This window comes from Triturus cristatus, chromosome 5_1, assembly GCF_964204655.1.
Source record: "Triturus cristatus chromosome 5_1, aTriCri1.1, whole genome shotgun sequence".
NCBI classification, from domain to species: Eukaryota; Metazoa; Chordata; class Amphibia; order Caudata; family Salamandridae; genus Triturus; species Triturus cristatus.
In genome coordinates, this window is record NC_140587.1 from 367,843,422 (window position 1) to 367,868,042 (window position 24,621).

At 43.9% G+C, this 24,621-nt stretch overlaps 1 protein-coding gene across 1 annotated transcript in view; it reads right to left on the bottom strand.

Moving 5' to 3' along the window:
- Nucleotides 1-24,621, bottom strand: part of LOC146830898 (fibrocystin-L-like) — a 1,500,901-nt gene that overhangs the window by 533,643 nt on the left and 942,637 nt on the right. The window contains exons 44-47 of the mRNA XM_085605087.1: nucleotides 17,829-17,985; nucleotides 8,059-8,215; nucleotides 4,343-4,422; nucleotides 3,466-3,595 (exon numbers count right to left, since the gene is read on the bottom strand). Of these exons, the coding sequence (XP_085461213.1) occupies nucleotides 3,466-3,595; nucleotides 4,343-4,422; nucleotides 8,059-8,215; nucleotides 17,829-17,985 (524 nt within the window). The remainder of the gene's footprint in view (nucleotides 1-3,465; nucleotides 3,596-4,342; nucleotides 4,423-8,058; nucleotides 8,216-17,828; nucleotides 17,986-24,621) is intronic.

The following is a 24,621-nucleotide window of genomic DNA, read 5'->3' on the forward strand; positions in this document are numbered from 1 at the left end:
CTAATACAGTCTCCAATAGTGTGTGCATCACTGTGCACTTCCCAAATGCAGAAAACTCGTACATTTCACGTGACCTCCCTCCGCTGTACCTGTGGTCCGCGACCAATCCAAAATGACCATATGACGTTAAAGCGGCGTGCTCGTCATCCCCCACACTGCGTATGCTGCTGACTAAATTACCAATCCTCAGCTGTGCAACATTCGTGTCTGAACGCTGCTACCTCCTCCACGGATTCCAATCTCCATAAATGGTGAGTTGAGACCACCTCACATGCTGCACTCTCCGCTTTCATGGCAGCACTTGTTATAATTCCTTTTCCGTAAAGCCTCCTCTCCTCAGACTTCACCACTTGACATGTAGCCTCAAATTGTTAAACTTTGCAGATGCGTGTATACATTTTTATACTGGAAGGACAGTCCGTAATGAATGCTGTGCTCAAAGCATTTTCTTAAAGCAGTCACCTTACAAATAAAGACTTCGCAATAATCAACCATAAATACAAGTTTGCACAGCACAAATATTTGTATAACAAGCATTGGCACAGCCAATAGGTCTCGCCTTTGGGACCTTATAAGTGTTGAGCCATGCAACAGTTGCATAACTAAATACTTATAAGGTCCCAAAAGCGAGACCTATTGGCTATGCCAATGCTTGTGTTTTTTGTATTGTGTATTTTGTGTCCTTTCTGTACGTTATTTAGGATGCAGGCTTGTGTCTCACTTTTTTATTGCGGTCATTCATATCTTTTGAATATATAAATATTAAAGTATTCCTGTCCGGCTGGACAGCGTTAAAATATAGTCCTGACTCCGGTTCTATTTTGCATCGCTTTCCTCATTCATTATCTCTGTCAAGGGACCACTGTCTCTTAATCAAGTTATTACCCAAGGTCCCTGACCATTGTAATTGGTTCCCCTTGTTCCTCGATGCATGTTTAAGTAAGAGAGCACAAGCACATTAGCACTGGTTAGAAGTGATAAAGAGTGCACAGTCCTGAAGCCAGCAAAAACAAAGTCAGTAAAAATAGGAGGTTGGAAGGAAAAACACTGGGGGAAAACCATGCCAGGGATGTCAGGTCCAACAGGTCACCTCTGGGATCTTTTGCTGCATTGGTTAGGGAATAGTCAGGAGTTTCAGGAGTTTCGTCTTAGCCAGAGGCTGGTAAAGGGCATACACGTAGCACCTGCAGTAACCCCTTAAGATTTCCTCTGAACCTGGGGAAGACAAGAAAAGGACTGCACCTGCTTTTATGAAACATGAGGAGACCCACAAGGGCTGGACCTGCTCCCACCTGTACTCAAGACTGAGATGTAGTTTCCAAGGGTCAGTTGGCTGATGTCTTGTTAAGCTACAGCGACACAAAAGCTGCAAGAAGCCAACTTTCCTAAAGAGCCCGGCTGACCAGTCCTGCCATGAATCCTGCTGGTGACTTTTACTGGAATGAGTCTTGACCTCCAAATGGTGTCCCTAAGGTCCTAGAGTCATTAGATAACTGTCATTGCGCACTCCTCCTGCCCAACCCCAAAAGCTGAGCCTAAGAAACATTTTCAAGGACTTTTGCTTGGAGAACCGACAGAAGGCTAGGACTGACCTACCAAGTCAATCCGACAAAGATACATTGATAAGGGGCCAAAAATTCAGGTTGCTCCCACTTGGAACTTCTCTGCAGCAGCAAATTCATTTCAGTGGGACAATGCGTAGAGGAATGCACTCAGCCAAGTAGAGGCCTGATTGGCTACAGCTTGTAGCCTTGCCCTGCTAGAGGGATCCAAGCTCCAAAAAAGTGACTGGAGGCCTAATTACGAGTTTGGTGGTCCACACTTGCTGTCCATACTGCACAGTCCATGCCGTGAAGGAAGGGGCTTTGGCATTCCCATTGAGGTGGCTTTTAAATAGGCAGTTACATGGGAACACCAAATGACCACCTGCCACACCATGAGAAAACTTGTGCGGCGGGTGGTGCGTTTTGGTGGTGCTGAAGCGGGGCGGTGGCGTGCCGTCCCACTCCCACACCACAAAGTCATAATCAGGCCCTAAGTATGAAGGTAACACTTTTCATTGTGCAAAGGTGCCAAAAGTATCCGGCTGGACCTTCTTTGGGCGTGAAACTGAATTTTCTCGCTTGGAGCTTTCCTGCTCATCAGCGGACAATGGCAGACCAAGTAATCAGCTTCACCAGGCTATCTGGCCTAATGGAACATATCTCGGGCACTGCCAGCTGCCTTGTCCCACTGATTAACTGTGACTTCCATTTCAGAGACTAAGGGGCTGATTAAGATTTCAGCAGACAGGTTACTCCGTTACAACTGTGACGTATATCCTATCCACTGAAACATAAATACCATAATATCCTATGATATTTATATTTTGACGGATGGGATATCCTTCACTATTGTGATAGATTAACCTGTCTGTCGAAATCTAAATAGGATTAAAGTCAGAAGATAAAACTTCCATCCAGGGAGAACCGGGAATCTATGTTCAACACACGCTTCATCACGGCTGGCCTTAAACCTTACCTTTTTCTCTGTCTAGTAAGAACAGTTGCCCTTGGTTGGCGCATTGTGCCTTTTGGTGCTGACATTTTATTCAAATCATAACAATTCATATCCCTGGCTGTCCTTATTGGATTTTTACAGTTTTGTTCAAATTGTGATCAATATTATCTATTTTTGTAAATTGGAGTGGAATTTGTATGTGTTTTTGGGGGCTTTTTAACTGTTTGGTACTTCGAAATCCTATGCACATTTCTCAAAGTTAAGCCTGTCTGCTCTGTGCCATAGCTACCAGGGTTTGAGCTCAGGTTTAAATTACTGAAACCTTTAATGGATGTAACAGGATTAGTGACACTATTATTTGTGGTGGACTACCACCCACCTTAACAAATTGTTTTTAAAAACAATTTTAATGCATTTCTCATACTAAACATCTCTATTTGAGCAAAATCGCTTAGAAATGGCACACTCTTGTGGAAAAACAGTATACAAAATCCATTCTTTTATTCTAAAATCTAACTTGGTTGTATTTGCCTCAATTCAGACAATATAAAGTCCAACTCAATCTCATAAATGTCCATAAAGAGGTTTCAATACTTAACAGTTAAACACATCAATTAAAAAAATCAAAAGGGATCCAGTTTATTTTGAGGACTAGGGAACTGATAATTATTTAAATGTTCATAATCAGAGTAAGATGATTTTGCTGATGTAACCTGGTCAAGAAATCTGTTCTTTGACTAGGAAAAGTGAGTGCAGATGAATCTCAAGTGAAAGTAGTCATATGCCTACTACTCTGTATCTTCAAAGTAGAAATTATAGCTAGAGAAGAATCTTATTTGGCCATGGGCAGTATATTATATGCTTTTAGGTCTTTATTATATATTCACTGAGTAAGTATTTTTATTCACCTGTTGTGTTTTAAACCATGCTTAAAGACGGAGAGAGCTTCAGATCTAGAAATCTTACCATGAAGGTCAAGGATTCCTCCTCTTACTGCAAGAGTCTTTGCTCCATAAAGTGGAAGCTCTTTAGATCGCAGATGCCCGTGAAGTGTGATTATTGCCTTGTGCTGAAAGGGGGTGTCTTCTGTCCCAATCTACATTAAACACATGGAAAATAGAAAGCTTCATATTCAGTCACACAATATTCAATGTAGAAAGTGTTGTATCTATATTGGGACGTTGCTGGCCAGTGACAGGTTGGTCCCTCTATCAGAATTTGAATTAGAACAATAGAATGATCATCAATAAAGATTTCAGGTAATAGAACAAACAGGTCAGTAGGAACAATGGCCCATACATCCTATGCAATGCTCGCACGTGGGAAAGGGAAAGGACTTATTTGATATAGAAAAATAAAACATTAAAAAACAAAAGAAGAAAAACACAACTGTACCTTAAAAATCAATGATTTTAAAATTGTTTTAGGATTCAGCTCAGATTTCCTCAAAAGTATCATAGGTTTCCTCTATTGCTAATAATATATCTGCATTGCAGATAGACGCTTCTGCTTGCCGGTTCTGCTATAAAAATGCCTACTTTTGTGTATTATTCAATTATTCTGCAGTACTCAGCCAATGAATAACTGAGTTTAGATAAAGCTTAAGATCATGTCTGTACTGACACATCATAATACAAGCAAAGGAGTCAGAAATCATCAAAGCACAGTCCTGTGGCAATTAGAACGTCTTTATAAGCCAAAGTACGTTTTTAATTAAGGCCTAGGTAAATTATTCAACAGCCAGCACCCCACGATGCACTCTTTAGTCAACAGTTCCTGTAAAGAAGATTCACTTTGACCAACATTGAATAAATATGACAACCAGTGATTTATCATTGTGTACCTGAAGAACTCCGCCTTCTGTAATCAGAATATTCTCTGCTTGTAATTCAATATCAGCTTCATCAAACATGAGAGTTCCTCCTGTGTGAAAGTGGGAAAGCAAGAAAATTGATTCAGCAAGTATTAATTCACTTTTATTATGAGGTGGGATCCATCGGCCAGATAGAAAACATTTAATGTTTTAATGACAAAAAAGAAAAAGGTCACATGCATAAATAAAATAGCGCACAAAATGCAGTAGATAATGAAACTTAAAAGGATTGATGTACAAAACGTTTTATGGTTACAAACTATGATTCTGACCGCCTGCTACCGTAAAAAGGAGATTAATATGTACAACCCATTTTAGATTTGTCGAAATATTACTGACTGTAGAGTATACAATTCTGTAAGAATCCTAACTTAGAAGAGGTGTATTGGAGGAAATCCTTTCAAATTGTGACTTTTAACAGAGATATCAATGTTTTGCGATTTCAATTTTGTCACAAAACATTGCAAGTGTACAGGCTACCGTGTTAGGGTCGTAAGCCATTCAAAAAAAGGCCTAAGTGAATAAAAAAAGTTTGTTTGCTGACGAGTAGGCAGTGGTTCAGGAGACCATTGAGTACTCTTCAACAAACATTTTAAAATAAGTAAAAACATGTTTTAAAACAGCCCTGTTTTGATGTGATCACCAACATGGTGATCTGCTGTCCATTCATGTGGTTGCATCTAATTGGAGCAACTCATAATTTGTGACCAACCTCATTAATATTCATGAGGTAGGTGAAATTGCCACACACTTTGAATAGAAATTTGTGAACCAACTTAATAATACATAGGTTGGTCCCTAAAATCCTGGGGACAATTTGCAATCAGTATTTATGTCACCAGTGTTTCTTACATCAGGCCCAAAATGCCTTAGCCATAGACAGAAAATTCTTCATCTTAAATTTGTATATTGTTGTGATCATGTTGGCCTGCACTGCAGGTACATAAGATTCTGCAATAAGTAAGCTACACAGGCGATGGGCAAATATGCAGATTCATTGGCACCGACGTACAGCTAACTGACTAGTGAAAAGACAACATTTTGTACCAGGTACATTTAATCTATCTCATATAATTGTTCCCTTCAAATAAACCTGATACGTCTATAGACAGCCATGAGGTTAATGAATGGGAAACCAATGTGATACATTAAATGTCAGCTATTAAATGGATCAGCATCATGATGTAGAGAATATATAAATGTCCTATATTACGCCACTCTACTAAGAATTGTGGTTAATGTTTTTAATACTAGTGCAAAGCAAAACAATGGAGGATTTCGACATTTATAATTAAGTTGAGATTATATGCAAATGTAATGCAAAAGAAGGAAAGATGCTTTTCTCTAAAATGTGAAACTTGCTGCACCAACTTTGAGTACATTATTGTTCACATACTTAGTATCTATGGGCAATATGTACAAATTCTAGCAATAGTGATTATCCAACAGAATATGAATGTGATTGCTTTTTATTACAGCAATCCTTTTTAAATGCAGCCCGTTTCCCTTGAAAGAAAATGAGATGCATTTCAAAAAATAAAATTAAACATTTACATTTTATTTTTTAGGAACAGACAGTGGTCCAACTACTGCCTGCTCTTAAAAATTATTTGTTTCAACATTAACAAAGCGAAGGGGGTCCCATGGTGACCCCTTCCTATTTGCAAATGGTTACCACCACCCTTGAGGTGTTGGTAAAAAATGAATGTTTTGTGACTGTAATTTGGTATCAAAACATTTATACATATCACTGCTGTTAGACCCGACTCGTACCGCTGTCCGGACTGATCGGCGCCAGCTCCCGCAATCCGGCTCTGTCATTGCATCGCAAGCTGCAAGCACCGCATCGAAGTACCGTCTCGCCCTGCAACGTACGCCTCGGACCCAATGACTCCGTCAACGGGCCGTTGCCTGCACTGCAGCGAGGGACAACGCGTCCTGCAACGCTTTCTTTTCTGCACCGCGATGAACGCCTCAAGTAAAAGGTACTGTGACTGAGTCTGTCGACATTTATGTGGGCCCGGACCGACGTGGTCCGCTGGATTTGTTAGACTCTGTGTTATTTCAGCAACGCTGTTGCCGGACATGGCTACCGACTCACAGAGAACTTTGATTTAATCCTTTTTAATAAGAACACTTTATTTCTAATAGTATTGTGGATTATTTTTGTCGTTTATGGTCTAGTGGTAACTCTATATAAAAGATACTTATTTTTATAAATATACAACCTGTGTGGTGTCCATTTGTAGTGTTGTCACTTGATTACTGTATGTGTTCACAAATCCTTTACACACTGCCTCTGAGATAAGCCTGCCTGCCCATGCCAAGCTACCAAGGGGGTGAGCAGGGGTTATTTTGGGAGTGTACCCCCTTACCCTGACTAGAGGAGAGAGCCCCTATTTGTCACAAGTACCTACCTGTGCCAACTAGAGACCCCCAATTCTAACAACTGCAATTCAGTATTTGGAAGGAATGCCCTAAACACGCCCTTCCAAATACCTAAGCACTAAATACAAATGATGCTATGCATTATTACTAATGGCCAGATAAGAGTAAGTGATGAAGAAAGGAGTTGTATGGAAGAATACACTTTTTCTCTACGGTTTGCACATTTTCAAACTTGTTTACATTCATCATATAAAGACGTTCTGTATTTTCTAAAATTCACTGCTATCTCAGGCCGCAATACACGCAGCACATTTTCCTTCATTGTGCGGGGCGCACCTTTTAAAAAGGTGCGCTCAGTTTAATGAACGAAAATGAGCCGCATCATGGGGAATGCGCTTCCCCCAGGGCAGCAGCAAACTCGCGCTGCCCTGAGGGCAGTGCATTTATTTGAACTGCGGAGCAGCTGCTTTGAAGCCGCTCCATGTTTCACAGTGCAGGCCACAACCCGCCTGCACTTTTAAAGGGGAAAGAGATCCTCTTGCTGGCAGGTGCAGTCCTTAGGACCCCTTTTTCCCCCTGTGGAGGGGTGGCCGCACTGTTAGTGTGCCTCCTGAGGGCTTCTTTGCCTCTGCACCCACGTCAGTAATATGGCATGGGTACAGAGGCAAAGAGATCCCCTCATTCGCATGGGGCACAACCCCATGAAAAAGAGGAAACTCACCCTTGTGGTTAGAGCTGGTGCTTTATGTGTGTAAGCCCTATTGGTATTATTAGAAGGGAAAACACATGTGTCTGCAGCCCCTTCTGTACCAAAGTTTTCTCTGGGGGAGGCGCAAACGCCCGTTGCGGCCCGGGGCAATCTATGCAATATGGCCCCAGGTGTACTTGTTGAAAGAGAAACAGTTTCTAATACACAAGAATAGAAATAGGAAGAAGATATGTCTGACTGTTCAGGGCATTCTGTTTATGATGAAGACTGTAAGCATAAGCCCTTAATATAATGTAGCTTCTTTAGGCCCAAATTATTAATTTTTGTAAGCGTACCACTGTTCAATGGGTAGATGTTTGATTTCAGATGTTTTCAATGAGTAGATGTTAGATTTCAGATGTGTTCAGAAATCTATTTTCCTAACCTTTATTCAATTCTTTTACGAAAACATAGACTCTTTTGTAGGCATTCCTCTCTGTGATTTCAGGTATTCCAAACTGACTACTTTGCCAAATCACTAATCTCCTGCTTGGTTAATTTGTTCAATAAGTCTGGTATAAGGCTGAAATTAGGAAAACTTCAAATTTACCCTGAATGACGAGCATCTTCATTAAGGCGGTGTTTGCATCCAGCAGGATTGTTTGTCCCTCAGTGATAACAGCCAATGAGCCGTCATCAGGAGGTGAGTCACCTCCCCAAGTGTAAATGGAGGACCAAACATCAATGTAGAAGAAGTCAGCATTTTCCTGCAATAAAGGCAATGTTCTTATATTAATAAACATAGAATCTTTCATGTCAATGATCCCAATGAAGAAAGCTTACATAAAGAATATTATTGAAGAACTTTGTAAAAGTCGATGCTCCAAACTATGCTAAAAGATTGCGAAACATAGTTCCAGTCACAAAGTAAAGGTTAACGTAGCATATAATCTCTTAAAATAGCTATCTCATTTGATTTTGGTGATATGGAAGATGTTCTGGTGTTATCTTTGATATGTCTGTTGTCCATGGTTATGGAGTTAACAAGAAGGAAAGACTTCTAATCTGTATAGTATGCTATATACTTATTGATGTTCATTAGTTTTAGAACTGCATGTTGGTGAGGTGTCATGCGCTCTTACAGTGTTTCTTATGTGTGTTTGTCAAACAGGATAAGTGCCAGAGATGCATTCAATGGTGGGAAGATACACCCTACTTCCCTAGTACCATCCAAGGAATGGTGAACAATAATTTAAAGGTTTGAAGCACACACCATTCTATCTATTGCAGTTTTGTACAAAGTATCATCAGAATTAATAAATAGACAAATGATCTGTTGTCCTGTCTTCATGACATGTTTTATTTCATATTCTTCAGATGATTTTCTTTTAGCCTTAGCTAACACGTGTTTCGTCGTATCCGGGAAATATCCCTACAACTTCATCAGGGCTAAAAGTAATGCAAATGGCAACGTTGTATTCCAAAAATTATATATAACACAGTTTTCATAGATCAATTACCATACATGCTCTTAACTAAACTTCAGGCATTTAAAGCACCATCACACCCAAAGTGTAACCTGATTGTCACTGCCTACGTGAAGACCAATGCCAAATTCATATTGAAGGTTAATATGACTAAATTCCTGTGACATGCTGTGTAGGACCAATACAAGTCATGCTCAAAGTGAAAAAACATCTGTTGCATTGAACTCAAGCACATTTATAGAGCTATAGTGACATGTGACAAACTTGTGTGACAAACGTGGAATATCTATATGTCTATAATAACGCTCTGATTTATAAGGTGAAGGACAATTGTATGTGTGTCCTTGAAAAGTAAAGTTAAATATTGAATTCGCTCTGTGTGTGCTCACTCAGAAGGCATATTTTACCTGATTGTACAGACCTATGTATTAACAAGAAAGATTGCAATGATAGAAAGACATTAGGGTAAAACCTATTGACCATGAATTGTTGTATGTATGCGTAATGCTCGAGTTATTCTTAGGCGGTAAAACATCCCAATATCACATTTCCATGAATATTCAGGGACGATATTGGGATTGCAACAAAGCTAGACTAAATTAGTCCTGTACCTAGTACCAAATCTAAAACACAGGAAATTAATTAGATTCCCACCAAATAAAGAACAAAGCCTTTCAATATTATAGCCTTATAGCCCGCTGTAGCAGGCTATACCGGCTATTAAAGGCCCGCTGCATCGTTAAAGGCCTGAGCCAAAGGCGATGGCCTTTAACAAAGCAGCGGGACTTTAATAGACGGTATAGCCCTGCTACGAAGGGCTATAAGGCTATTAGAACATTCTGCCACTGAAGGGCAGAATGTTCTAACAAATTAAACAAAGCCTTCAGGGAGCGCGAGGGGATTGAAATCCCCTAAAGCTCCCTGAAGCCTTTGTTCACAGATATATCCTGTATCTGCTGCAAAATATACCCATGGAAAACCTTAAAATGTGTTTAAGGAATTACATTACAAATTTGGAAAGCTGTGTTTTGTCTTTCATAGGAGAGTGGGGGAATGGTGGTCATGAATTTTTGAGTTTATTATATAGCATGCTTACTGCAACATGTAGTCCTAAGGGTAAGCAGGCAACCTGATCTGGTAACTAGCATAATAAGGAACTAATTGCACAAACAGCACTGATGTCATCACCATTTCTATCTACTGCACACTGCACAAAAATACATGCTACCAATGCATGTCTGAATATAGTGCAAAATTTGGAACATGGTTACCAAGATTCAGGCACTTCATTAAATGTATACCACTCTATAACAATTGTGGAGAACTATTTTGATGCCAAAATCTCCTTTCCTAATAAATCAATCTTAATGGTGACGCAGATCTACAATCCTCATATATATGTGTGGGGGAGGTAGTTTGTTGGGGTTCAGAGATTTGTGTGAAAACTGCACTTCTTATGGATAATCTTCAGCAGATTCCTAACCTTAAGAATATTCCCAGACTCTGACTGTTAAACTTGACATCATTGGCAGATATTAGGTGCCAATCAGCATCAGGAAGGATTTAGGTTCGGGTAGTCTCGTTCTTCATAAGATGAATTCCACATTCCTACTAGGCCACAAAGTCCATTTTCTATGAGAATTGGTCGATCTGGTCATTTTTAGCCTACTGGAAAGCATTCAGAAGCCATTTCCCAAGTGATGGCTTGGATCTACTGAAGCAGATCGTGAAGTATGGGTTGAATACCAGGTCACTGACCACTACTTTCACATTAGGCTGATATGTCCAGATGCAGTCAACTTGTTCTTCACAAGATGTGTATGCCCCTCTGTCCCTTTGAGGTGAGCTGATCTTCATAAAGAATGCTGACTCTTGTCAATTTCTAACACTGGTGATCAGTGGTGTGTTTGTGCAGTGCCATGCAGTGACGTGGTGTACACTACTGTTCCACATCCAAGAACAATTTGAGTCAACTCTTCCTGATTGGCCCAATTTTTCTGTTTTCCAAATTTGATTCCTACCTCACATTTTAGGTGTCTCTTACTCTTGCCTGCCAGAATGGAGTTAGATATCAATGGCATTGAGAGCTACAGCATGACTGAGCTGAAAATGCTGTTGAGGGAGCTGGGACTGAGACTCCCTAAGGGTTATCCAAAGTTGGATTATCAGATAAACCTTAAAGCTTGGTAGGAGGTCCACAGAATGTGAGCTACAGTCCCTGAGGATAATGATGAGGAGGATACCATGGATGAGTAGGAGAAAATAGAGGATGAGGCAGACTACTTTGCAGCTCTAGTGATAGGGAAAGCAGGGCCCTGGGTATTTCTGACACCAGCATTGGGGCCCCACAAGGGTGATGGCCTTGAGAATGAGTGGGAGGAGGAATATAACATGGCAATGGTTCCAGAGGAGAGGTGAGATCCCATAGAGAGGGAGTCCCCTGTTGGATTCAATGCAGGAAGCAGTGTCCCCTTCCACATCCTGTCCCATGAGGAGTTGAAGGACAGACAGGCTGCATTTGGACCAACGGGCTTCAGTGGAGAGAAATTCTGAGGCTGAGAGAGCCTTGGAGTAGAAGAGACTGGCCATGAAGGAGAGAAGGATGGCCCATGAGCGCAGTCTCAAGGAGCTGGACTTGAAAGCCAAACAGATGGTAGATTCTAGCAGGAATGGTGGCAGTGAATTATGTGCATAGGATTCCTGAGGAGGATTAGGGGGGCAGGTACATGGCAGCATATGCCTAGTAAGGGTAGGGAAGCCCTACCGGCCCTAGAGAAGGGGTACAGGCTGAGGTATCCCACCATGAAAGAGACCCCTGCCATGAGACATGGATTCACACCAGAAGAGTGCAGGTTGAGAGTCAGGGGCAATGAGAAACTGTCTCACTAGTCCTGGGGAGATTTTGTGAGGTATTTTTACAGGGCACTGCATGGTCGGGTGAAGGGTAATATGATGAACACATTTGAGGGGCTGTACAATTTGATTGCCAGAGAGCAAATGTTCAGTCACTGTTTTCCACGTCTACACCAACGCCTGGTTGATTGCATGTTTACTGATGTCTGGGATCTTTCAAAGGAGGCAGATCTCTGGGCAAGTGGAGACCTATGCCGGCCTATTTCCAGCCCCAGTGCTTGGATTGCTCTCAGCTGGGGCACAAGCAGGAGGATCTGGTCTTTACCAAGAGACCATCCACTGATGGGAGCTCCAAAGTGTCAGGAGAGATGGGTGGGGTGGCTGCCAAAGGAGTCCTACCTGTTTTGGTTTCTGGGGCTACCACTCAACAGCAGAGGGTACAGAGGCCCAGATGGAAGGGCAGAAGGTAGAAATGGTCCACAATGGGAGGACCAGTGGGCCAGAGGTTGCCAGGTTTGAGAACAAAGACTGACCCTGTGGAAGCCACTTCTGGTCAGAGGGGCTCCATGCGCTGTCACAGGGACAGATGGCTCGGGATCAGCACCAGGTAGACTCTTGCATGACACACAGTGTGTCACCTTTGAGGGGGTAATGGTACTCTACTGTAAGTCCTGGCTCACCAGGCGCTTGTTGAGCTTAAGGGTACGCATCCTGGGTTAAGGGATCAGTTTTAGGATACCCTCCTGAACTGGTGGGAGGTAGTGTAAAGAAAGGGTGAACAACACTTGGGGCTACTGCCTCCCACTCTGAAAAACCACAGAGATCAGACACCCCTGGAAGGCCTGGTGCCTGGTTATGGATCCTGACAGCTGTCAGTCACCTCTGTTGGTTGTTGTCCTCATGGGCAGAGTGTTCCTTGGGTTGGGGACAGACATCTAATCCAAGAGGTGAAATGGGCCACATCACTTTGTGGCCATGGTGGTACTGTCTGCCTACTGAAATGAATATGTGAGCAAATTGGGTTAGGTGATGCACAGATGGGGTCCTTAAGTGAACAGAAGAGTTCCCCATGGGTCAGGTTGGAGCCTTAAGGTGCCACTGGGTGGTGCTTTAGATCTACTACCTTTTCCTGGCCATTCAGACAATTGAGGCATATTCTTAAGGAGGGAAATGTGAAATAATTATATGAAACATACAAAATGACAAGCAGATTTCACAAGACTTGGCCGGCATAATTCAATAAATAAAATATGCATAAGGAGACTGAACAGCTGATATAGCAGAGTGAGGGATGGAAACCTATAACCGAAATCTATCAAGTTTACATACCAGTGTCCAAAGTGTGAGTGAAGGTATTAAGATTAAGTGGGATGGTGATCTGGGGACACAACTTACCAATACACAAAAGAGTGCTGACCTGAACAGCAATTGGCAATGCTCAATGTAAATTGATTCATTACAAATGTGTTGTTGCACAGACATGTATCTGGAATTTGTGAGAAATTGCCTGAGTCCGGTACATCATCAGGTTCTTTTGTACCTCTATGGTGGAACTATGAGATGGTGGGGACCTTCTGGATGAAGGTGATACATATACTTTCTGATATGTTAGGTTGATTGTTGATTCTGTGGTCCAATCTATGTCTTTGATACAGGGTCTTAATTCAAAAAGCAGCAATTTTATCGCAAGGATATGTTTCACATGACATGGCACAGGTTAAGGGATGTTATGTTATGTTAATTGTATTTCTTAAGCACACCGGTTACCCAAAGGTGTCCTCGCGCTGAGTACTGCCTTCCGGTTGACAAGGTGTGTGTTGACCTAAGAAGTAAAGAGCCAGGTTTTAAGTCCCTTCCTGAATGTCAACAGCTCTGTGGTGTTCCTGAGGTGGAAAGGAAGCTCATTCCATGTCCTGGCGGCGCATGTAGTGAAACTTCTCCCCCCATTGGCTTTTTTAAATGGGGGTACAACCACATGTCTTGCTCCAGCCGATAGGCGTACTCTTCTTGGGGCATACCATTTAGAACACTGTTTTGGTGTTCTGGGCCTCCTCCACGGAGGGCCTTAAAGACTGGGCATAAGGATTTGGAATTGAATCCGCTGTTTGACTGGGAGCCAATGCAGCTGTATTATTCCTTTTTTGATCTAGACAAATTTTGGTGTTCCAGTCAAAAGTCTTGCTCCTGCGTTTTGCACAAGTTGAAGCCTGTTTAGATGTTTCTTCTGGATATTTAGGTATAGACTATTGCAATAGTCCACACGCGATAAGATTAAGGATGTTATCACTACCTTGTGGCTGTTAGCGGCAAGAAAGACATCATTTTCCTTATCATTCTAGGAAGATGGAAACTTGTAGTGGCAGTGCATTTACCTGGTCTTCAAATATGTCAGTTTGCAGTCAATTAAGACTCCTAGTTTTTTTTGATTTCATAGCTGGCTTCGAGAGCATCCAAAGTTCTTCTGGTCACTGATCTGGTCTCCAAAAATTGGCATTGCTGCCAAAAATGAGGACCTCCGTTTTGCTTGAATTAAGCTTCAAACAGTTCACGGTCATCGCCAACCAGACCGCTTTCATGCAGTCATGGAACTTTTTCCCTTTCTCAACCTCTTGTCCAGGTCGTATTGACATCACTATTTGCATATCATCTACATAGGACGTCAGCTGGAATTCAAAAGATCTAATCAGTGCAGCCAAGTGTGTCACATACACATCACAAAGCGTGGGACTGATGGAGGACCCCTGTGGTACTCCACATGGCAGGGAAAAAGGTTGTGAGCAAGCTTTATCTAGGTCCACGGTTTGAATCCTTTCCGTAAGGAAGGATTTTAGAAGGTTCCAGGCCTTTCCTTCAACCCCAAAGTCTGATAGACGGTCCATCAGAACATCGTGATGGACTGTATCGAAGGCCGCGGCAAGGTCCAGCATGATAAGTGCTGCATGACCTCCTTGGTCCAGGGCTTCCCTTACTTCCTCTGTGGATTTTATAAAGGCTGATTCTGTGCTGTGCTCTGCCCTGAAACCATATTGAGTGGAATCTAGAGAGTTCCTTACAAGGAGATGTGTACTGAGTTGAATATTCATAGCTTTTTCCATAATTTTTGCTGGCAGGGGGAGACGAGAGATTGGCCAATAGCTGTTAGGGTCCTTATGGTCGAGGTAATGTTTTTTGAGTAGTGGAAGGATGGACTCCCTTTCTCATTTCTTAGGGAAATGCCTGACTCAAATAATGGCATTGAAAAGGGGGGGTCAATGCCACGCTGATTAGCTCAGGAACTAGTTTGACCACAGAAACTGGGCAGGGGTCGTTTGGTGATCCCGAATTGATAGAGGCCAGAAGATTAATAGTGTCCTGCATTGTCAGAGGTGAGAATTTATCTAGGATTGGTTGGGGCTCAAATATACTTCTCAGCGGCATGGCTGGCTCCATAAACTGTGCAGTTAGGGAAAGACAAAGGGCCATATTAACAACGGCCAGCGATAATCATCGCTGGCCGTGCTTAGCGATAATTATATTATCGCAGGCTATCTCTGGAATTTATCACCCTGGTAGCACATTATTAACAACGTGTTACTCCAGGGCGATAAAAATTCCAGAGATAGCGAGGTAATCACCCTTTTGCAGGGAACATCGCTGGTTTTCCACTGATGTTCCCTGCAAAAGGGCGATAACCTGGCTGATACGACCCACAGGGTCGTAGCAGCATAATCCACCCCCTATGTTTGGGATGGCTAAGTCAAGATTTTAGCAGACGTTAGGTTTTGGCGAAAAATCTAATCTAATGTGTGCTAAAATCATGTGGGCTGCCTTGTAAATATCGCGATGTAAACATCAGCGATATTTGCGATATTTGCAAGGTAGTCCATCCGGGTTACGCCCAGTAACGCCCACTTTGCATCTCATTGGAGATGCAAAGTGAGGCGTTGGGAAAAAGGGTGCTAACATGCGATTATACATGTTAGCACCCTATTGTAAATAGGGCATCTGGTTTTAAAGCGGAGATAAAACCCTTGTAAATATGACCCCTAATGAGGAAAAGATAGCCTTCTCCTTCTGTTGGAAGAATGTGGCTATTTCCTAGCAGAGCTCTGGACTGTTATGAGATTGTGGAGTAGAAGGGGTGGTAAATTGACAACTGTTGTAAAGAGTCCCTTCGTAGAAGATTTTGCCTCTGTAATTTGCTCTGTGAAAAAGGTTCTTTTGGTACTGAGCAGTAATTTTTTATAAAGAGTAATGCTCTGTTTATAGGACTCTTTGTCAACATCATTGTAATCTCTCCTCCACATACGCTCTAAGCTCTTACAAACAAGTTTTTGCTTCCTCAACACTTCAGAATACAAGGGAGCTGCAGGTTGAGATCGTTTCGGAGTCCATATTCTAGTTTTTTGCATGTTACATTTATCCAATCTGTGTAGGAAGTTGTGCAACCTCTACATCTGCGGGAAGATGACGGGCCGTCATCCGGAGAGAGTCAGCTAACTCAGAACTATTCATTTCTTTCCAGGCTCTTACTTCAATCTCCCTTTTTGATGCTAAAATTATATGGTGAGGTTCAAGAGGTGTTAAATCAAATAGAACAGTGGCCTGATCCATCCAAGTCAGTGGTAACATCTTTGTGCAGTTTATTAGAGTATTGTTTGAAAAAATCCCATCTAGTGTGTGTCCTGCCACCACATGCGTTGGACCCTCTACGAGTTGTCTTAGTTCCCCACTGTTCATCACCTCTACCAGACAAATTGACTCCGGGTCGAGATGTTCCTCCAAATGGAAGTTAAAGTCCCCCAAGATCGTGAAAGAGTCGCCACAGAGTCCGGCCTCTAACAGAGTCCCAACTGACACTAAAAAGGTGCCTCTTGGACCTGGAGGTCTATAAAGAAGAATACCCTTAAAGGAATTCTGCTGGGCGGTGTAAAAACGAAACGATAGTGCTTTGCAATCTATGTTGGATGCTGTTTGGAAGGAGGACTGGAGAGAGTTATGATAAATGATTGTGAGTCCTCCCCGTCTCTGAAAGGGTCTATCTTGGGTGTAGCACTGGAAACCTGGAGGTGTAGCTTTAGCAAGGTCTGGTCCTGAAGCCTTGCCTGACCATGACTCCGTGATGAATGCTAATTGTGTATTGTGCTCCTCCAAGAGGAATGAACATTCCGTGTTGTTTTATCAGTGATCTAGCATTTAGTAGAAAGCACCGCATAGTATCAGCTTCAGGTCTTCCCTGTGTATTTTCCGTGTGTTCTGGCGTTTTTATGGGATTAAATAGGATATGGGGAAGAGCTAAGCGACAGTTTTTACAGGTTGCCATCAGTTCTTTTGGAGTGGCCCTGAGTGTTAAATAGGGACATGTGATATTATTACCTTTGGGGTTCAATGCAAGAAGGTAATTTCTTGAGTAAACCCATGATCCTGGCTTCTGAGGGCCAGGGGGACTGGCCCCAAGCCCATTCCGAGCGCAAACGGGCACAGATGGGCGTGCCTTTGGCACATCAGCGGCACGCCCGGTGCGCGCGGTATCGTCAGCGTGCCTTTTAAGTAGCGTGTGGGCTCAAAATAACTAGCCTGCTAACCAAAATGGCGGCCCCGTTCCCTGATTCCCCTTCAACTCCGGCACAGTCAGGGAAAGTGCAGCTCAATCGTGCAGGTAGGCAATACAATTTCATACATTTTAAAAATGGCTTTACAAGTTTTAAAAGCAAAGCTATGTTTAAGAAGTACCCTGGCGAGCTATAACACAGCTCTACAGCATCCCGGAAGTGCAGCACCGCACGGTCACGTCAGTGTGCACCTTAAGTAACTATTATAACGTTATAGGGGTTGATAAGACAGTGGGAATTGATGTGAAAGAATGCTAGATTCAAACGCTGCACTACAATAAGTGCATGAGACCTGCAAATTTAAATGTGGAACCATGATGACAAACTCTGAAGAAGGATTATGGAACGTTTATGTTTTGTTCCTTACTGTAAATCAAAAACGAGATTCATAAAACAAATCAGTATTTCCTGTGCCTACAGCCAGTGTGGAGAAGTAGTGTTGCCATTACCAGCTTTGCCATTCCTTTGCCACCGATGTTGACCTTCACTTTTGTTCGCTGAGAGGGAGAGTGCGCAGCCGTCCTGCAGATGATGTGCGTGTTGTTGGCAGACAGAACAGCACATGTATCCCCTGCGATGGTGACGTCAACATCCTCAGGATTCGAGCTGCAAAAATAAGGAACACTCTGACGTCACTGAGCCTCCGAAATAACTTTACATTTTATTCATTGATGAAAAAATGTCTCTTAATACTCACATATAAGAATGCATTGCTTTTGGAAGGGATTCTACGGGTTTGAAAAACGATTTTTAGGCCAACAAAGCAGTTTGATTATTTGCATTTTCTGACTCAGTTTATTATTTAGGAAAGTTGGCCTTCTAAGAGGTCACACTTGAATCGCTTGCCATGAAGCCGTCATGTGGATGCTATCCCTACTATAGTAGGTGTTAAAATTCGACTGCATCAGCCTGACAGTAACGCCTGTCAGCAAAGGTGAATAATGACAGCAAGGTTGAAGCAAATACAGAAACAGGCGTCCCTCCACTGGAAGCAGCATGAACACAGGGTCTTGTCTGGGTGACTGAGCGAGCACTGGGGACCACAGTGAACACGAGGATCCCGAAAGATTTTCTTGCATAGTTACTGCAAACAGGTTGCAATAATCTAACTTAGTTCCTGAAACTTAGTCTCAGGATTTTGGGGCATATGCATCAACCAAACTAATACCGATTCCTTAATAGCGAAAAATAAGGAATCGCCATTAAGGAATCGGTAATTGGCATGCATCAACAGATTCGGTAAAATTTAGCGATTCCTTGAAAATCGCTAAATTTACCGATTCCTTAATAGCGGGGCACGCAAACGGCCCCACTAGCAAATAGCGAGTTCGGTAATACCGATTTGGCTAATAGCGAGTTCGGTAATACCGAATTAGCAATTACCGAATCGGTAATAGCGAAATCGCAAATTGCCGCGTCGCACCGGGAACAGGCTGATGACATCACCAACCAGGAAATACTGCTGCCCCACCCACATAGCCTCGACAGAGGAGCAGACAGGAGCTGGAAAGAAGGACAGGCTGTGCAGAGTGAGGCCACACAGATTCTGCCAGTCACAGCACACATCCATCATGTCGCAGGAAGTGCCATCCAGCGCTGAATCTGCACGCAAGCGCAAGAAGAAGTTTTCAGACAGGGAGCTGGAGTACCTCATCGAGGGAGTGGCCAGCAAACACGACCGCCTCTTTGGCAAGCTGTCCCTCAAGGTGCCTGAGTCCGAGAAGCGGCGCATCTGGCAGCGCATCCGTGAGAGGATCAATGCGGTTGGCGTCACTAGCCGCAGCATCGACGATCTCAAAAAACGGTGGTATGACCTCCGGAAGTGCGCAAAAGAGAGGATTGCAGAGAGGCTCCGGGAGGCAAGAAGGACTGGAGGCGGAACAAGCACTGCACCATCCAACACAGCCCTGGAGGACCTTGTGGAAGGGACGATAGAGCGGGAAGCCGTCGTGGGGGTGATCCAGATGGACACGTCCGGCGCAGCCACAAGTGCCCAAGGTAAGATGCATGCCTGTGCCACACCCAGCATAGCGTAAATCCATACCCATGCCCCCAGCCCAATCTCACTGTGTCTGCAGCTCTGGCACAGACAGTTCCACACATGACACTACTGCATCTTGGGAGTTGTAGTCTAGTCAGCCCAGAGTGCAGGCACAGGCGTAAATCCTCACACAACACATATGTTGTACATGGCTGTAGACTGTTCATTTGTTGGACCACAGAGGGACATTGATGGGTACAACACTATGTAGGTGTAATCATCCCACTAATCATGCACTGTTTCACACACAGATGCATCACCTGGGGACTCTGACGACAGCGACCAGCTGAACATCTCTGAGACACCCGTGGAGTCAGACCAGGAGACTGTGCAGGATGCGCACGCACCGCCAACACCTGCCACCCCACCAGCACCACCTCCACCAGCGCCACAATCATCGGCACCAGCACCAGTGCCACAAGCCAAGGCACCTGCGCCACAAGCCAAGGCACCACCACCTGCGCCACAAGCAACGGCACCAGCAAGCCAGCCTGCAGCCAGTGCAGCCACAATACCGCAGAGGCACAGGCACCAAGTTGCGCCCTTGCAGGAGATGGCAACCCCCCCCCCCTCAATTGGCACCCACGCAGCGCACATCCACACCACCTGCTGCACCACATGGAGGCTCAAGACACGCACGGCGTCACAGGGCCCGTCGCAGTTCCGTCTCCTCAGCTGACCAGGATGTCTCAACAACCTCTGCAATTGAGGAGAGGATGATGCGCACACAGAACCTGCAGGGAAGACATGTGGCTAGCATCAGCTGCAACATCGTGCGCCTAGCGAGGGAGATGCGCGCCATGACTGCAGCAGTCACCGACATGGGCTCCGCGGTCAGGGACATGGGCACGGCGGTCAGGGACCAGACCACTGCGGTTGCTGATGGCAATGCTCAGCTCAGGGAGGAGGTACGTGAGCTCACCCGTGCCATCAGGGAGGGCCATGAGTCCCAGAGGAGGAGTAACCGGCAGCTAATGTTGCGTTCTGCCGCCGCTACCAAGGCCATACAACGGCACAGCAACTGCACCGCTGTGTTGGCACGCCGCACAGTCTCCCTGCAGGTGGACCTTGGGCACTTCTGCGGTGATGTTGCCAAGTCACTGAGACACATCACCACTGCTGTGGAACAACTTCAGAGCAGCACATGCAGTGCTGCAGCATTGGGAGGGGATGACACCAGTGAGGCTGCCTCCAGTGTCAGCAGCGTGTCACTGGCAGAGGCCAGCACCAGGCGCCGAAGTTCGCGTGCCTCCACGGGGACAGGCCGTGGTGAGGGTATGGATGCACCTGAGCGGAGGCTTGGTGTACGTGGCAAGCGGCACTAGGAATTTGTACATGCTGCAGGTCCATGGTGGAGCAACCATGGCCATCCAATTATTCTGTTTGCACAGGCCTGACTTTAAGGAACCTTTTATTTACATTTATGCAATCGGAGCATGATTCACAATGCTAGTTCTGTTGCATATTCCTCAGTGCTACTGTGCATTAAACAGTTGCACCCAACACCAACTTGTAATGTCTCATTTTACCCAGGGTCAAAAATGATTTTGCGTTATGTCTGTCCGCCTCCTATGGCCCTCTGCTGTGTTTGGGATGTGTGCCGGTCGTCGTTGGGCGGGTGGTTGGTCAGCCTGGGGGTCGTCATCCCTGTCCACCTCCATGGGTATCCCCCTTCTGGTGGCAATGTTGTGCAGCATTGCACATACAGCAATTATTCGACAGCATGTGTCTGGTTGGTATAGCATAGCGCCGCCAGTCTTGTGGAGGATACGGAAGCGGCTCTTGAGAATCCCAAAAGTCCGCTCTATCACATTCCTCGTGCTGATGTGTGCAGCGTTGTAGCGATGTTCCTGCGGGGTTGCTGGATTTAGGTATGGGGTTAGTATGTATTCCCGCAGGGCGTAAGCACTGTCACCTAGAAGATGGAAGCATAGACTTAGCATTGGTGATGTACATACATGTGTGGTGTTGGTGTGGGGAAGCGTAGTTCTACTTACCTAACAGGAGTCCCTCTCCAAATTCGCCATTGAGTAGTCGCCTGTGCATTCCACTGTTGCGGAAGATGTATGAGTCGTGTGTGCTCCCTGGGAATTGTGCCACTAGGTCCGTTATGATGTTGTTGGCATCGCACACAACCTGCACGTTGATCGAGTGGTATGACTTGCGGTTCCTGAAAAGGTACTCATTTGCTGACGGAGGGCATATGGGGATATGCGTGCAGTCGATGCATCCAATCACATGTGGAAATTGTGCCACCTGGTAGAATGCCTGTTTTGTGCGGTCCAACTGCCGTGGGGTTGTGGGGAAGCTGATGTGTCTGTGGAGCATTGTCAGCATGGCATCTAGGAATTTTTGGAAGAAGCGTGACAGTGCGCTTTGCGAAACACCTCCGGCAACCGCAATTACCCCCTGGAAACTCCCAGAGGCCAGTAGGTGCAGGCTGCATAGTACCTGAACGTGCGCAGGGATTGCATTTGTCCGGTGGGTCTGGTGCTGCAGTAATGGTTCCAGGTCTGCAATCAGGCGCATGATCATAGCGCGATTGAGGCGATATTTCTGGTACACCTCGTCCTCATTCTGGCCGAGCAGGGTTATGCGCAGTCTGAACACTCTCTCCTGTACCCTTCTCCTGCGCTGTCCTGCTGCATTGATCCGCATCCTCCTTGCAAGCACGTAGAGGGCAGCCATTTTGGGGGAGCCAACAGGGTCTCCTGGGCCAAATTTAAGGGTTTAGTGATTGCCTCAATCATTTGCACATGTAGGATTTTTTTTTTTTTTTTTTTGTGACTTTACCTCCAGGTTTTGATTCCCCTTATTTAGCTCTGGCAAAATAGCGATTTTTGGGATTTTCGGTATTAGCGAGTTTTCTTGCATTGGGGTGCGATTCGTTATTTGCTATTGGCAATTTCCGGGAGCTAATAGTGATTTCGGTAATTGCGGATTCGGTATTTAGCGATTCGGTAAATTAGCATTTTTGGTATTAGCGATTCGTTATTTGCTCGGGTTTTGGGTTGATGCATTGGGATTGGGTATTTTTAACACAATACCGGGAGCTATTACCGAATCGGTATTTTACCGACTGGATTTTGGCTTGATGCATAAGGGTGTTTGTCGACAAAGGTGACCACCTTATCAAGAGTTAAGGAGCTGACAGAGGGGAAGCATCTTTGATAGGGAAGTTGGACCTGGAATCTTCATTCGACACAGACCACACTAAAATAATCGATCGGGTGAAAAGCTGTGTTAAGGATATTAGAGGAAATAAGTAAGGACCCTTTTACGAATGTATTGTTTCATATCTTTACATAATAGTTTTATATTTATGATTTCAAACCTTTCTGACATTTCAGGGTTTCACAAATGGCTGTGTTCCAGAATATTGTTTACTAAAAAATAATCACTCGAAATAAAAATTGTGTACTAAATATTGTTTACAGAAATCACGCCCCACTGTGCCTAGCTTTTCTATTCTTAACTACAATGGGAAGATATTTTTGCAGGCGATACTTAGAACAAGAGATTCATGTTGGACGTTATTCTGACAACGATATTTTCTAAACCCTCACAAAAATTACCAGAAACACACATGGAATTGTTCGCAATGCTGCAAATTCAATGTGCAAAAATTTATGACTGAGGTCCAGTTAGACCGGTCAGCCTTAGGGCCAGAGAGCATCTGAGCCTCCGGCTGTCCCTCGTCAAGGGTGGTGAGAAGATTTTCTTTGATGGTAGCCAAGACCTATTCCCGGCCTCGAGAAGGTCTCAATCAAGACTGGTGATCATACAGGAGGAGGTTGTGCGACACTTTTGCAGAAGCTTTCTGGTGACTTCTCTTTCTAAGATTTTGCTTGGATTTATTTATTAAAAATGTTTTATGTATTGCGACCCGTACCTGAACAGAGGTGTCAGAGCGCTTTATTGAACAATATTGCTTACAGGTTTGGGATTATGGACAGTATATCGGTTCCTATTCTAACATAGGCAGGCGTGAAACATGTAATAAGGGGCTACGTCTGTGGGTGGCACAATCAGCGCTGCTCGCCCACTAGTAGCATTTAATTTGCAGGCCTGGGTATATGGTATAGCACTTTCCTAGGCACTTGTAAGTAAATTAAATATACCAATCACGTGTAAGCCAATGGTACTATATTTTAGAGAGTGAGTATAAGCACCTAAGCACTGGTTAGCAGTCGTAAAGTGCACAGAGTCCTAATGTCAACAAAAATGAATTCATAAAAAGAGGAGGGGAGAAGGTTAAATGTTTAGGGAGAAAATCACACCAAGGATATCAGGAATAACAATTACTTTTCTTTCTTTGTATTATTTTCCAGCCAAGTAGTCATTTATACAACTCTTAAATAAATCAATGTCAACGTCTTGAAACTGTGCATCCCTAACATCATATCAGCACAACTGAACACTTTAGAGAATTTGGCTCTTGGTATTATGGGGTGAAAGTCCACAAAATATATCACATCTCACCAAAACTAGATGGGCTACAATGGGTACCAGTTAGCCAGCATGACAGATGAATCCTGAATCCTTGTGATAGCCATAAACCATTCATCTGGAAAAAACTGGCATCAATCTACATGCAATTTTATGTAGCAAGCTTATTTAAAGACTTATAGATGTGAACATTCAAAAAATCCGTGACATAAGACAGACATGTTGCTATGTTAAGAACCAAATGAACAAGTTATTTTCCTTTCTGGTTGATGTTCTACCTAATCACAGATTCCTCATGTTTAGAATATCCCCAGGCATCAGCATGAATCTGTAGAATTCTTCAGCAATGCTTCTTTATGCCGGCAAGTGGTGTCATGTGGCTCTGCGGTGTTACTGTACTGCTCTGGAAGTGCTGCATGGACGCTGTGATAAGGGCCTGTAGGGAGCTGTATATAAAGGCTGTCCCTGCGCCTGACGTCAGTTTAATGTATCTTTCTACTTTTGCACTCTCAGACACAGAGCTTACAACAAATTGTCTGAGTCAGTTTGCTGATATCTAAATTGGGACCTTTTAAGATGTCATACAGGCCACGAGGAATCCACCAGAATCAATATTTTTGGCATGAGTTTTTTATTAGATTTAAGTAGGAACAGCATACAGTAGCGGGGAAAGAGATATTCGCACATTAACAATACCCATGGCATCTTGTTCTACAACCAAAGTTTGAAGGATCTTACCACAGCTGAGCATC